At 39.0% G+C, this 14,894-nt stretch overlaps 4 protein-coding genes across 5 annotated transcripts; 1 reads left to right on the top strand and 3 right to left on the bottom strand.

Moving 5' to 3' along the window:
* Positions 1 to 735: 735 nt before the first annotated feature.
* LOC108076974 (glycine, alanine and asparagine-rich protein-like) lies at positions 736 to 1,287 on the top strand. Its single transcript, XM_017170027.2, has one exon. The coding sequence runs from the start codon at positions 736 to 738 to the stop codon at positions 1,285 to 1,287; it is 552 nt and encodes a 183-aa protein (XP_017025516.1).
* Positions 1,288 to 3,196: 1,909 nt separating this feature from the next.
* On the bottom strand, positions 3,197 to 3,642 carry LOC108076969 (pupal cuticle protein 36a-like). The gene has a single exon (XM_017170019.1). It carries the CDS (start codon positions 3,640 to 3,642, stop codon positions 3,367 to 3,369), a length of 276 nt encoding a protein of 91 aa, XP_017025508.1. The 3' UTR covers positions 3,197 to 3,366.
* Positions 3,643 to 4,754: 1,112 nt separating this feature from the next.
* On the bottom strand, positions 4,755 to 5,232 carry LOC108076879 (uncharacterized). Its single transcript, XM_017169909.2, has one exon. It carries the CDS (start codon positions 5,230 to 5,232, stop codon positions 4,864 to 4,866), a length of 369 nt encoding a protein of 122 aa, XP_017025398.1. The 3' UTR covers positions 4,755 to 4,863.
* Positions 5,233 to 6,927: 1,695 nt separating this feature from the next.
* Positions 6,928 to 9,663, bottom strand: LOC108076903 (mucin-7). 2 transcript variants are annotated; one of them, XM_017169943.3, is made up of 3 exons: positions 9,508 to 9,663; positions 7,963 to 9,023; positions 6,928 to 7,846 (listed from the first exon to the last, which is right to left on the bottom strand). In XM_017169943.3, exons 2-3 carry the CDS (start codon positions 8,834 to 8,836, stop codon positions 7,323 to 7,325), a joined length of 1,398 nt encoding a protein of 465 aa, XP_017025432.1. In that variant the 5' UTR covers positions 8,837 to 9,023; positions 9,508 to 9,663; the 3' UTR covers positions 6,928 to 7,322. The 2 variants fall into 2 exon arrangements, with proteins under 2 accessions (XP_017025432.1, XP_070145109.1); XM_070289008.1 differs by having other exon boundaries at positions 6,928 to 7,843.
* Between the last annotated feature and the right edge of the window lie 5,231 nt (positions 9,664 to 14,894).

The raw sequence follows: 14,894 nt of genomic DNA, 5'->3' as shown, positions 1-14,894 counted from the left end.
TTAATTTAGGCAAGGTGTACGAGTTTAACGAAATCATTTTGTAATAAACGAATATGGAGATGAGATAAGATCGATTTCAGGTATAACAGGGAATAAATATATAAGGAACTAATAAATTTTTGTAATTTAAGAAAAAAATCTGTAATTGATTCAGGGAGATTTTGAGACCCGGAACAGCGGGGTTACTATTCCCAATCTATACTCATACTTTGAAATGCTTCTATTTGTAGAATCATTGAAACATATGCACTTGTATATAAGTAGGTAAAGTACCCCGACTGATGCTATGATAATTAACTGCCATCACATTGCCTTCTCCCAGCTAAAAGCGCGCAGTGACTCTGCCGAATAGGTAGAGTTAATGAAATATAAACACAAATATTAATAATCGCTTAAATATTGATAGCGCCAAACCGGTCCCAGAGGAAACCACCACGAAGACGGCTCGTGTTGGTGTCTAAAGACATTTGCAAACTTTCCTCTGACCATTGCATTCGATTGGCCCTCTATCGGGCTCTTTCTGGCGCCTAGATTCTCCCGATATATCGGGCCTTATATTTCGGCAGTGACTATTGTTTGCATGCTAATTTTGTACCGGGTGTTTAGTTTTCGTTTTTTTTTTCGGCATCTGCCCGCGTCTGCCGGGCGTCTGGCTAATATAAAAGCCGGGCCCTGAGGCGATGGCTACTAAGTTAGCTCAGTTACTTGTCCGGAGTAGCAGATCCAGCATTCAGCATGAAGGTTTTTGTCGTTCTCGCCGTAGTCCTGGCCGTAGCCGCCGCTGCCCCACAGTTCGGTGCTGGTGGTAATGCCAACGCTAACGCTGGTGCCTCTGCTCAGGCTCAGAACCAAGGAGGATTCGGCGGTGGCCCAGGATTCGGCGGCCAAGGTGGCCCAGGATTCGGCGGCCAAGGTGGCCCAGGATTCGGCGGTCGTCCCGGATTTGGCGGTGGAAACAATAAGCATCAAGGACAAGGCGGAAACCAGGGTGGATTCGGCGGTCCAGGTGGATTCGGCGGAAACCAGGGTGGCCCAGGATTCGGCGGAAACCAGGGTGGCCCAGGATTCGGCGGAAACCAGGGTGGCCCAGGATTCGGCGGTGGCCCGGGATTCGGCGGAAACTCTGAAGCCAACGCCAATGCTAATGCCGTGGCTAACTCGCAGGGCAATGGCTTCGGAGGTGGAAGTGCCAACGCCAATGCCAATGCCAGTGCCAACTCCCGCGGAGGTGGCAACAGCAATGCCAATGCCAATGCCAGTGCCAGTTCCAGTTCCTTTGGAAAATAAGCTCTGTTGACGAACCGAATTTTATCACTGAATTAGTTTTTTAATATTTATAAAAATATAAAAAATAAAAAAACTTAAAAAAACTAAAGCAAATAAGTGCGTTTCCCATTCTTAGTTTGCTTTTTACTAAAAAGTAATAATTAGTTTGGTTTTTATAGGTATTTGTATTGACTGGAAATAAAACAAACATTTTGAATTATTAAAACAGCTATCATAATGTTAGCGCATATACATTTCCAAGAACTTTTATATATGTACCTTTCTCATTAATAATATACAGTATAAATGCATCTCAAATTTGTCAAAATAGAAACCGGTCTGCTGGATATCTGTCACGACATCAGTTCGTGATCTAAAAGTTCTATTTTCTGGCTGGGAATTTAAGTGAAACCGACTAAATTTATTTTATAAATTCTCTTAACAAATCTTAAATTAAATCTTAAAGTTATAATTGACACTCGTCTGCTTATGTCAATAGAGATAGAAATAACGATCACTCTAAAAATTGAAACAGAGTGCCAAGAACTTAAAAACAAATAAAAATAATTTAATCCTTTCTTCTTTCGTTCATAAGTTGTAACAGTTTGTAAATGCCTCAGTTAAAATTTTAATAAAATAAATTAAAGAATTAAATTTTATTCTTTTTTTTATATTTTGGCTAACACAATCAAGTGTTTTAAATAAGTAGTTCTAATAAAAATATTATAAAAATTAAAAATATTAATACCAGAGTTATATATTCCTTAAAGTAGATATTATCAAATCTTTTAACATAACATCCAACTTCTATAAGTTTAATAATTTTTCGCTTAATCTTGACAAAATCTTTGTTACAAAAAAAAAAGTATATAAACTGAATAAATTATTATTTATATTTTCCATAAATATTTAATTTATATAACAGTTTGATCCACTTTCTAGAGCAAAAGAATTAAAGTGATAGAAATCATTATTGGGTCTTAGGAGATGCTTTTGTTTTGTTTAGCGAGACAGCAATTATGTAAATAATATGCAAATAATTTAAGCAAATCAGTGCTATAAATTTGGCAGAAAAAACGAGTTTTTGGTCGAACTTTAGCTACCGTAGGAAACATAGGCAAACAGATGTGGCTCACACATGAGTATTACCAAAATGTAGACCATTTTTAGGGGCTTCAAGAAAAAACAATTGACGTCACGCTATTTCATTAAATTATTCAAAACTAAATGGGAGAAACGCAAAAACAACTTGAAAACTAATCAAACTTTTTAGAATATGAAATAACATGCATAATGAATAAATAAATTTATATTTTACTTTATGATAGATAATGAAGTCAATACGTTTTTCGGGATTATTGTCAATATTAAAATATTTGTTTATATTTTTTTTATTTGGATTAAAGGATATATATATTATATTAAAACATAAATGTGGCAGACATCGTTGAATTTTGACGAAACGGATGATAAGAGGCTTTAACTCTTTAAATGGTTTATATACCACAGGCGAAACCATAAATTGAACATTTCAATTGTTACCTCAACTTAAATTTAAATCTTGTTTCTTTTGAATATATTTCGAAGTTCATACTTCGGTTCATGTGTGTAAATCCGAAACAGTAAAAAAATACTGTTCAATACGAATTTGTATTAACCACTTTAAAATCTTCTTAATAAAACATTAGATTGCTAATTGATATAGTGGCAAAGTCAAATATTAATTAAATCACAATCAAACTAAACAGGTTTTCTGTGGCTAAGGAAATTGGGATTTTAATATTGAACACCTGTATTGATTCCCTTAATTTTTATGTTAACGTTGCCAATTTTTAGGCTCCCTGAGTAAAATTCAAAGTCTTATTGCCCATAAGTTATACAAATCATCAAAAAAACTAGTTTCGGCTAACAATAAAAGAGAAGAACAAGCTCTATTGTGCTTCCGAAGAAAACAAATAGTTTATTTAAATATAGTTTTCAATGAACGCTCCACATTAGTACAAAAGAGGCCCGTCCGGCGACGTGCCCACTTTTGGTTGTGACTGATTTAAGTTGTTCCAGTTGTCCAATATCCATTTTGGGTCTTCTCTTCAGGATCAATCAACCGCGATGTCCACCGCCCTGAGATTGGGCTACGGCAGAGGCGTTGGCATTGGCCGAGGCTGGTCCGCCTTGGCTCTTGGCACTGGCACTGGCATTGGCGTTGGCCTCGGCTTTTCCTCCAGTGTTTCCAGCTCCACCGAATCCAGGACCGCCACCACCATGAACGCCACCACCATTACCGAAATTGCCTCCGCCTCCGCGAATACCTCCAGGAGCAGCCTGGACGGCCACCAGGGCGAAGATCAGGAAAATGCAGAGTGCTAGGAACTTCATCGTCGGAGCTTGTGATGCCCTCTGAGCGAATGCCGGCCTCTTTTATAGCAGAATCCAACGGCAACAGCTGGCCTAGACTCGTTTTCTGTTTTTTTATTTGCTTTTAATTTTGTATTTTTTTAATTTAGTTTATTGCTAATATACACAATCATATATACATATATGTATGGGGGGTTCCGTTTAGCACACTAATTAGAAATATATTAGAGACGCGTGACGTTTTGTATTATTTTGTGCGAATATACTATAGAATTACCAATTGAAAACTGGTTAGTTTTAGAGAAAGTTGCACAAGTTTTTATATCTAAAGCATATTTTTGGGCCAAGTCTGTTACTTTGAAGCCGGGTTTTGCAGGAAAAAAGCTCTGAAAAACGATCTTAATCGATCCATTATTAAGCTTTTACTAAGGGCTTGCGTGATTTAGTAAATTATCTTGGACTGCCTAGAATCTGAAAATGATTAGTTAATAGTCTGTAATAAAAGTACTAATAGGCTATACCTTATTAGAAGTGTTTAATTATTTTTAATAAATAATAATATTATTAATAATAATATAATATATGACAAAAATAAAGGGAAAATATATTTTTTAATAATAAAAGTGTTTAGTAAAGGTTTGAACAGGATGAATATCATTTCATAAAGGTAATTCAAAATATAGTTTATTACTAACTTAGAGAGAGGCATATATTATTCTATAAAATAAACAAACTGTAGGTTTTTGCAGACTTGAACAATACTACAAAAGCTTTCTGTTTTTGTATTCTTTCGCTCCCAGAACTATATGTACTTCTGGGTTAAAAGCAAATTGTATTTTCAAGAAAATATACTAACAAAAAACTTTAAAATTGGGAAATATGTCTATATATACTTATTTGCGAAATCTGTTTGATATATAGGACTAGAGTCATAGAAAAAATGGAAAATTGCCAATTTTTTTTGGTATATTTAAGTAGTTTGGATGTTTAATATTTTAAAGAAATACTTTACAATATTAAACATATTTTCAATATGATTTTGAGCGCTATATTTTTGTCGATATATTGGATACATCCCAACATCTAACCCATATATTTAATATTAATAATATAAATTTAAACTTTTTTTAATGAAAGAATTGTTTTTATTAAAATACATTTTTTTTTAATACGCTGAATGCTTGGGCTTCAATGTGTTGTACCCAGAAAGTTGATATGTTCCGATTTCGATTCGGTAATGGGTTATTTACCAGCTTGGGATGAAGCAACTGCATTGGCATTGGCATTGGCGTAGCTATTACCACCACCACCACCACGTCCGAAGCCACCACCACCAGGTCCGTATGCAGCAGGTCCGTATGCACCAGGTCCGTATGCACCAGGTCCGTAGGCACCACCACCGGCACCTTGAGCGATGGCACTGGCACTAGCCTGGGCATTGGCAGTGGCACCTCCACCACCAGGTCCATAGACACCGGGACCTCGATTATAGCCTTGGCCGCCATGTCCACGTCCACCATGTCCATGTCCACCAAAACCGAATCCGCCAGGAGTCGCCTGGACAGCCACCAGGGCAAGGAGCAGGATAGCGCACAGTGCTAAGAACTTCATGTTAGGTGTTTGTTATGCCATCTGAGAGAAGGCAGGTGACTTTTATACCCCGATCTCGCATCTTGCGATTATCGTGGACTTGTTTTCGCTAATTGCTGGCTGACAAAATGCAAATTGTATTGTTAATTACTCCCAATACAGTTAATTTCCAATTTCTCCCAGGCTCAAAATGTCTTATTAAATAACAAATGGAATATAGAACTTGTTTTAACCAACCAGGTGGTTTTGGGTTCTATGCTAATTTGAAAAACAAATAAAATCATTACTTGAAACAAATCCAGCTTCATTTATTTTCGTTTTTTGTTGTATGTTTTGGGATGTCCCCGACTGAGACTTAATTTGCTTGACACAAGTTTGTCATCGAATTATATAATTTATAGATGTGTCTTAAATGCATTTTAATAAAAAACGGAAAACAAAACAGGTAAGTTAAAGTACGAAAAATGAGCATAGTTTTGGGGTTTTTATTTAAAGAGTTTAGTTGTTACTTAACGGAATGAAAAAGCTTGGCTCTTGGACTTTTTTCAAAAATATTTTTAAATTAGACTAAGCCTTTCAGGTTTCTTTTCCAATTCATTATTTATATAGTTTTATTATTTAGAACTTTATTTGATAAAACATCTAGCTGTGAAATAACTTTTATTTAAATTATTTTACAAGGTTTTCAGTGTTTTTTTTCCAATCTTATAAAATGTATTATAAATATGTTATAGCAGGTTTTAATTTCTCAAAAGTCTGCATATTCCTCCTTGCATTTCCTTTAACTCATTCGAAGATGACTAACCCACCCAGACATGTACAATAAATTTTGGATCCATGGCCCAGAGCTAGTCAGCTGGCTAAATGGGTAAGGCGAAAACCAGCCGAAAAATACAAAAAAACCCGTATCGCCAAAACCTTCAATCCGCATTCATTCGATTCACATTCAACATGCAGTTTAGCGCCTGTGCCGCTCAAGTTCAAATGGAAATTAGTGGCTAGTGTTTGTTTTATGGCCGCCGCCGAATACTTTCAAATTCCAGCGGGAGTAAGGCGGAGTAAACGTGATACTCATTGCTAAAGCCAACCCCGAGCCCTGTGCCTGCAAAATCGATCAATGAATGAATAATCTGCCACTGGACCAGTCTCCTCCAGCCGATCCAAACCAATCCGATCCGGTCCACGTGTCCAAATGTCCGTCGTCCGGTTGTCTGCGTTCATGCCGGAACATAAAAGCCCAAAAATGTATGACGACAACTCTTGAGACGATTGCCGGTTTTTAGTTTTCAGTTTTTAGTTTATTTTTTCTACATTTTTTTTTCCGAACGCAGGTGGGCAGTGATCGGGTCTTGTGGGCTGCCGAGTGTCTCTGTGCTGGTGGCTTTTTGATTTCTTGGGTGCGCTGCTTTAATGATCTACAAAATGAATCACAATGCAAAGATTGGGCCAAGAAAGGTGGCTGAACTGCACAGCTGAATGCTCTTTAGAGGAGAGAGTTACCAGTGGGAATTAGTTTTTGAAAATCTCCTCTAAGCACTCACTAAGTATTCTTAAATATTTCCATATTTAGTGAAACTTCCGCATATTAATTTCAGGGTACCTAAGCTTACTGTGCCGGTTCGGTTCCATTATTGTGTCATAATTTTGGCTCAACAAATGCTCAAAAGACCTACTAAACGCTTTGTGCAATCCAAAAGGCAAACACGAAACGGAACATCATGGGTGGTTCATGTTTTATTTATAATTTATAAAATCGTTCATCTCCAGCATTTCTTCTCCTCCCTTCATTTTCTGTACACAATTTTTTGCACAATAATATTACATATTTGTTTTTTGTTTCACTTCTCTCTGTCTCTCTTTTGCGGATTTTCACGTATTTTTGGTTTATCACAACAACAACAACACTGTGCCTGGTCCCGCCGATTGAAATTTAAATATCTATTTTTTGTTATTTTCTTAGCTTAAAACTCGTTTAGAATTGAAAATTGCCTAAAATGAACGAGGGCGCTTCCATCGCTCAATGTCTCTATGTCACCGTCTCCGCATTATGGCAAGTTGTCCGACCTTGGCAAGGTCGTGTTCTTGGTGGCCTAACCGGGCCCAGCTCCAGATCAAGAGTGGTTTGTCCGCACCACCGAGGAGTACCCGTAGAGCACCTCCACGCCGTCCGAGTTGAAGATCCGCTCCACGCGAGGAGCACGTGTCAGAATGGGACGAGAAGACGTTGTAGTTGTGGTTTCAGGAGCTTTGGTGGTTGGAACTGTGGTCAACGGAGCGCTAGTAGTTGAGGTTGTAGTCGTAGTGTCTGGAGCACTGGTCGTCGAGGTCGTGGTCTCCGGAGCACTGGTCGTCGAAGTCGTGGTCTCTGGGGCACTCGTAGTTGAGGTCGTAGTCTCCGGAGCACTTGTACCTAAGGTGGTAATCTCTGGAGTGGTTGTGGCTTCCGGAGCACTCGTAGTTGATGTGGTCTCTGGAGCATTGGCGGATGACGTGCTCTCCAACTGGGCATTTAGATGTAGCTCCACTTTGGCGGTCAGTGGTTCTGGCTCTGTGACTGCGGCAGCTTCAGTTGTGGTGGTAACCGCTGGCTCAGTGATGCTTTCTGGAACTTGGGTGGCTGAAGGCAGAGGCACTTCTAAGAAAAATAAGTATTTATGTTAATCAAAGACACATTTAAAGTAGGTTTTATAGATTGTTTAATAGATTATTATCTTTCCCTTCTTTCTATTTAGTTAAGTAGAAAATTCTCACCGGTGTTTTTCATCAAATCAGACATTGTGGTGACTTCTTCTTCCTTGGTTTCCGGCAAGATAGTTGTCGATTCTGTCTCTGTCTCCGTAACCACAGGACTTGCAGGGGTTGTAGTGAAGAAATGGAAGAGCGGTGACTGGTTGGGTCCCGACTCCGCACGGTCTGCTTCGCCTCTGGAGGTAACCGGCTCCTCCACTAAATTGGCCTCGGTTGTCATGATCAGGGCGGATGTGGAGAGAAAGTCCTGCTGGTCGACCTGGAAAGTCAGGGCATCCGTGGTGGTTTCCATTCGGTTCTCGGCCATTTCCATATCCGCACCTTTCACCGGACTGGCTGGATGGCGTTTAAAGTATGTCCTTACGGTTGAGATCTCCTCATACTGGGTGGTGTCCTCGGTATCCTCCTCAGGCTCTCCAGTGGTGGTGATCTCCGGCTGCAGGGTAGTGAACCCATTGAAGCCCAGTGGCATTGTAGTGGTGGCTCCGAACCTGTAGGTCTTTTTGGTGTTCTTTTTCGAGGGTTTCTCGGTAGTTGTGTCTTCAGTATCTTCATCTGTGTCCGGTTCCGAGTTATGGGGATTACGTGCCCGCTCTTCTTGGGCTCGCTCCCTTTCCAGCTGCTGGATCACTGAGTCGGGCAGCGGCTCCTCGGTTAGCTCTAAAGGACTGGCGTCGGTAAAGATCTCGCCCTCGGGACTGGTGGTCAGTATCAGGTCCGAATCGATGTCCACAGTAACAGTGCCCTCCGGCAGGTGCATATAGGTGGTCTCCTCCGCAGGGTCCTCGGTTGTGGCGATCGACTTCGGTTTAACTGCCCTCGCATCTATGGCCACCGCCATAAGAAGCAGCAGCGGTATGGCAAGGGATCGCAACATTTTCGGCGGACTTGCTGGTTTTTGGGTATTCGCGGAATGCGAGGCGGTTCAGTGGCTCGGTGGCAATGAATCAACCGAGTGTGTGAGGTTTCCACTCGCTGAGAGCTACGTTCACTTTGGCTCACGACAAAACTTGCTCCTGTCTCGGAAAGCTTTCAGGCCAGCTTTGCTCTCTCTCTCAATCTTTCTGTTTTTGCAGATAAAAAAACATAAACATATTTTTTTTTATAATATATTTGGTAGTAAAATTAATAAATGTATACGTTTTTGGAAGTGTAGAGAGTGAGTAGCACTTGCAAATGCTTAAGATATTTTTTGGCCAAGTTTTTAAATTTCACAGTTAACTTTAATATATATTTTATATTGTTATATATTAAATAAATATTTTATATAACATATTATATTATATTTTGTATTATTTATTAATTAAAACTTGGAATTTGGCTTCCTTTTTCAATAAATATTAAAAAAATGAGCTTGTTGCCTTTTTATGTTCACAAATTCATTTAGTAAAGTTTGGCATGATCACAAGTATTATCCTATGTAATCAATACTTATTTTCAATATTTTTTAATGCGTTTTCTTTAATATATATTTATATCACTCTCACTTCCACATCTCTAAATTAATTTTCTCCAAATTAACCACATTTTTTTCCAGCGTAAATCTACCTTTAGCGGATATGTCGCTGGGATCGCAACTGGTTCACACTCGAGGCTGCTGGCTTCCGCTCCACGTTTGTTGTGACTAGTTTTGTTTGCGGCGAGGAACTAAACCGTTTGCAGCTCCGGCTCAAGCTTTTAAGGCGTTTGAAAAAGAAACTGTTCCCTGTCTGGGCTTCGAATTCGATGGCTCAGCTGCGCCGCCAGCTGCTCCTCGGTTTTCGGTTTCGGTTTCGGGCGAAGTACAGGTGCAGGCAGACGCCGCGCACTTGGCCCAGAAACATCTTTTAAATGGCACTTCCCCCTCTCCAGTTCAATTTCACTTTCAACGCACTCATCGCACTCACCTGTGCTCACCTCTGATATTGATTTTGCTTTTGGTTTCAGTTTGGCCCGCAGCGGCAAACCGGCTTTCTGGTATGGCAATTAGTCGGTTACAACTCGATGGCCTCTCATAATTCGCGGTTATTCAACGCTCTCATGTCGGAGTCTGTTAAACATTAACTTAATTCGATCAGAACCGATTGGGAGCTGTGGGACATGGACCATTGTCTGGGCCAGAAAGAGTGTCAGATAGCCGGCTGAGTAATTGCAGTAATTGAGTGGAAATGTGGCAGCTTTAAAACAAACTGTAGGCTTCTTGTGAACATAAACATGACTGGTGTTTTTCCAGAGGAGGAGTTTGATTTCGTCTAAAGAATTTTTTCAAGAGAACTTTAAGGCTGTTGATATATTTCCAAAGAAAGTAATTGATTTAAAAAAAAAACAATTCTTGGAGCTAATAAAGAAAACTTATGTTAGTTCAAGTAAAACTTGAAAATATATGTTTCGCCTTAAAGTCTCAGCACTAAACTTAGTTCCAGTTTTAGTTCCGGTTTAATAATTTATTGCCAAGAGTAGCGTTAATCCCCGGTTCTATTTCTGGTCAACTTTAAGGAATTTATGAAAAATACTATAGTAATAAAAGCTCAGATTGTTCTCATAAATAAAGCTTCGAGTTGGTGACCTTATACCATTTCTTTGTGACTGATGAAACTGGCTTATTTTTGTGAGTCTTTGACATTTTCCATAGAAGCAAACTTACCCCATACGTTGGGGCTTTTTATACACTCGGTCATGAGTCAGCTCCGGAGGCATTGGGCAACCAATTTCATTTGAAATTTTAATGTATTTCCTCGCATTCCTTGTATTTTTCCAGTGGCAATATCTATTAGGCGTATAAATTCCCTCAAAATTGCCACGATTCGCTCTGTGGGATAACAAATTGTGTATGAACTTTCATAATTAGTTCTTATCGAGCCAGAAAAGCGAGCACAAAACTCTCGTTTAGCGACAAACTTGAACAACAACATAAATATGGTTGACCATAAGGACAAGTTTTCTGTCAACTCAACACAAAATGTCTTCGGGACGTGGCCGGGAATCTTAACATCACACCACCAATGAGGGGTCATAACGACCATAACTACCACAACTGACAACTACGATGGGCCATAACAATGAACTGGCCTTTATTGAACCACAGTGGAACATGGCTAAGAGTTGAATATAGGTTTATTTATTTATTTATTTATTTATTTTCCTCAACATCTTATAGTTTTTATTTCTGGAACTGCCACTGTACACTTGTGTCCCTTCTTTTTGCCTAGTTCAGCGTAAATATTTAGCTGTGAAATCATTAAACGAAACCGACTTGGCTTGGGGGCGTGGCCTGGGCTATATGATTTATCTAATGATTGGTTTTTGTTGCGACTTCGAGTCCTGCTGCTGGTCTCGGACACCTTCAGTCGACTTCAATAACATCATTAGAGAGGCTGCTACTCCTGGCACTCACTTAAATGGAGCTCTTGCCATCATAATGCCGGACACAAAGCCTGCCACTTGGCAGGCGGCCAACGTAAATATGACTTATAAAACGCTCTCGATGAAAGTCTTTTTGGCAAGCAAATTAGTTTGTTAAACTGATGATGGAGGAGAGCTGGCCGGGTCTCGGCACTTGGCTGAAATATTTATGCAAAATTCGGAAGGCTGATGAATTGAGAATTCAATTTTGCCCGACGTTGGGGCTACTTCAAGTGTAAACAAAGTATTAATCATACGCCCTGTGGCCAGCGAAGAAGAAGCCATTAGCAGAGGCAGCCGGGAAATGACTTGAAATCATTATTATTAAAGTGCTTCTCCTGCTGCTGCTACTGCTTCTGTTTAAAATCAGAATCAAAGTTGTGCCAAAGCGAAATGTAATTTAAATGCCGAGTGTAGTAAGCTCTCATCACATTTGGCTCCGTTGGCTCCGTTGCTTTTAATGCTTTGGAAAATCATTAGGGCCACATTTTGCATGCAAATTTGCTTCCTTACCAAATGTAATTTTGCCCCTCGAGGACTTTCAAGTGTCGCCCTGTGGCAGCAATTTGTCCGTAGGGCGTGGCACTTTATTGCTTAACGATTACGATTCGAAATGCTAATGTTTATTTCTAAATTACTTCAATGGTATGCGCAAAGGGAGGGAGTTACTTCAAAATCAATCAATTTGGGTTCGAACTGCCATTCGCCATTGTTTTAAGTTTATTATGGTACTTTGTAATCAATGAAGCGGCCCTCTCAGGCTTTACTCTTCCTCAAAACAGTCGGTGGAGTTTCGAATGGCTCTTCAGTTTGAAGGAACTCGAAACTCTGCAACTCTGTATATTTTTCAATTTCCATCGCAAAAGGAAACAATGGAAGCAAGCTTTATGAAGAGGGCTTTGTAAATGCATTACATAAAAATTTATATATCATTGTTTAAATGGTAAAATGAAATACAATAAAAATGAAAAGTTTGGCATTGTCTCTTTGTGAATTCAATTATCGAATCAGAACGAGTTCAAATACCTTAATCCTTAATTAAAAGGCTTCACTTAATTGTTGGTCATTGTTGTGACATTGGTTATTGAAATTAAGCTCGGCAGTGTGAGATTATTTTTTGTGCTGTTTGTATTTATGTTTAATAATTTTAAGCCTTAAAGTATGGCGGTCGAAGCTGGATTTAAAATTATTTACTTATTTAATGTGCTGTAGGAAAATCTAGAATTAAATCACTTGAGTAAATATCTTATAATGGTTAATTTAAGTTACTAGTACATCCCAGTTTTCCCTAACAAATATCTTTAATTAAAGCCAAGTGAACTTGGGAAAAAATGGGGCAAAGTTGAGGCCTAGTAACTAGAACAAGTTGATTTAATAAATTATGATGTGGCGATGCTCTCCGAGTTTGTGTTTCCCCATCTACACTTATAAAAATGTTTACCTAAAATCGCTCTAAAAAAGTATCTTGTTTTTAGGGCGATTTGCCCTAAAAATAGTATTTATTTTTAACTTTTCCTTAGTTGTAGAAAAAGTAAGTTTTAGGGTGATTTTTCTTAGATATAGACAAATATTTTTATGAGTGTATGACGCTAATGACAGCCACTGAATGAGCCCTACAATGCCATTATAAGCCAAACTAAATCAACAACAACTGAGAGCCAACAGCCAACTTGGCTAAGAGCTTAGAAGAGGAGCAGAAGAAGGAGGATAGCCCAGCAGAAGGAGAGATAGAAAATGCTAGTAGTTGCACGAGGCAAAAGCCACTAATTGACTTTAATTATTTTGTTGTACTTAATGTCTTGTTTACACGAGGAAAAGAAACAGGCGGTGCGAAAGGGGGAAAGCCGAAAGGAGGCGGATAATGTGGGCGGGGTTCTAACAAATCACTTGTTCGTACTACACATAAAGGCAAATGAACAAGAGCAGAAAGCAGAAGGAAAACTACATAGGAGCGAAGCAGCAAAAAATGACAGCTAAGCGGAAGTGGCTGGGGGTCCTGGGAGTCTGTCAAAGTTAGTTAAAAGCAATGTGTAAACATGTGGGCTTCCATCTAGCTTAGTTTAGTGGGGAAATGTGCAAGAATGGAGGTGCCCGCAACGCATCCTCTGGCGAAACTTTAATTAAAGTTGAATTTGTGTCAGTTGTGCTACTGCATCTGTGGCTCCATGTTTTGTTGTTTTCGCGTTAGTGTTTTTGTTATTTAATTTATTTCGTTCCTTTATTTTCCTCTCTATTGACAGCAAGAATAAACAAATGAAACAAGGACAACCTGGCGTATGCTTGATGTCATTGTGGAGGAAACATTACCAAAAATTTTACGTTTAAATGGAATTAATTATTCTGGAAATTATTATACCTTTAAAAAATAACTCGAATATTTTATTTTTCTCTTAAGTTCTGAAATGAGTAGTACCTTAAATATAATGTAACTTTTCTCAGATACTTCTTAAAGTCTTAAGTCTAAAGGTATGAATTATGTTTATTCACAACGGAAGCAATTCGACATTAGTCGTTGACAACAACTCAGCCACCGACAGGAACTGCATTTTTCATTTCCCTTCGGACTGCCGCGAGGAGTCGTGATTCAGCCCAGAGGTAATATCACCTGAAAGTTGCGACTTTTATGGTGGCCGCCTTGCCTTAATCCCATTCTGCGGCTGTCACCCACTGTGTTTGTGTTTGGCTGTTTATTTAGCAACAGTGTGCGCGGTAAGTTTGCCTACAGTCACAGACGCTGCAATTTCTTCTTTGCTCCTGGACGGTCGATGGGGTCTCGGGTCTCCCGGCTGCCAGACGCCAAACGACGACAAATGAAGGCAATTCATTGGGAAGGCGGCTTAAAGTTGTCGCTGCAAGTGCACAACTGTGGTCCGCAGGCTCTCACAACGACATTTTCAGTCCGGGTCCGGGTCCGGGCACTGGAAAAATAATATATTTAATAAAAAGACAAATTTTATTTACGTTCTTTCTATTTTAATTAATTTGTATCAAAATATAGAATTTTTAGAGGTAAACACATCAATTACAAAACACTATTAGGGTAGTCGCAATAAGTACTTTATCCATTTTATTTTTAAATGTTCAGCACTTGTTTAAATAAAAATTGTAAAGATTAGAATTTTATTAGGGCTCTTGATTTTTTTAGAGAACTTTACAAATCGGTTTAAATTATTATCTTTATTTAGCTAACTGAATAATATTTTTTAGATTGTTATTTCTTCCAAAACCAAAATTCCTTCAGTGTAACCTAGGTCTTGGTCCTGTGGCTGTGACTCCTGCTGCGGCCAGGATAAAGTTTCGCGGGCTGGCTGTCGAAATGAGTTGCGTTTTAAGTCGCAATTAAGCGTTGGTGCTGTTTGCTGCCTGCTACCGGCTTTTCTCCAGATATATTTATATATATTCTCCCAGGACCCACTGCTTTTTGGCCATTTCTGAGGTCGAGTCCGCTGTGCTTTTTCTACTGGAAAATTTGTATTTGCTCTTTAATTAATTTCATATTTAAAATCGATGTAATCGATAAAAGTCATAGCATGCTAGCGGGCAGAAGGGAATAA

The sequence above is a fragment of the Drosophila kikkawai genome, chromosome 2L (genome assembly GCF_030179895.1).
Source record: "Drosophila kikkawai strain 14028-0561.14 chromosome 2L, DkikHiC1v2, whole genome shotgun sequence".
Lineage (NCBI taxonomy): Eukaryota > Metazoa > Arthropoda > Insecta > Diptera > Drosophilidae > Drosophila > Drosophila kikkawai.
This window is presented reverse-complemented; position numbering and strand designations above follow the sequence as displayed.

Bases quoted from the DNA above. Each gene is read 5' to 3' on its own strand.
- LOC108076974 (XM_017170027.2), top strand. From the start codon at position 736: ATGAAGGTTTTTGTCGTTCTCGCCGTAGTCCTGGCCGTAGCCGCCGCT.
- LOC108076969 (XM_017170019.1), bottom strand. From the start codon at position 3,642: ATGAAGTTCCTAGCACTCTGCATTTTCCTGATCTTCGCCCTGGTGGCC.
- LOC108076879 (XM_017169909.2), bottom strand. From the start codon at position 5,232: ATGAAGTTCTTAGCACTGTGCGCTATCCTGCTCCTTGCCCTGGTGGCT.
- LOC108076903 (XM_017169943.3), bottom strand. From the start codon at position 8,836: ATGTTGCGATCCCTTGCCATACCGCTGCTGCTTCTTATGGCGGTGGCC. The intron at 7,847-7,962 runs GTGAGAATTTTC...TATTTTTCTTAG, and splicing joins TGATTTGATGAAAAACACCG to AAGTGCCTCTGCCTTCAGCC.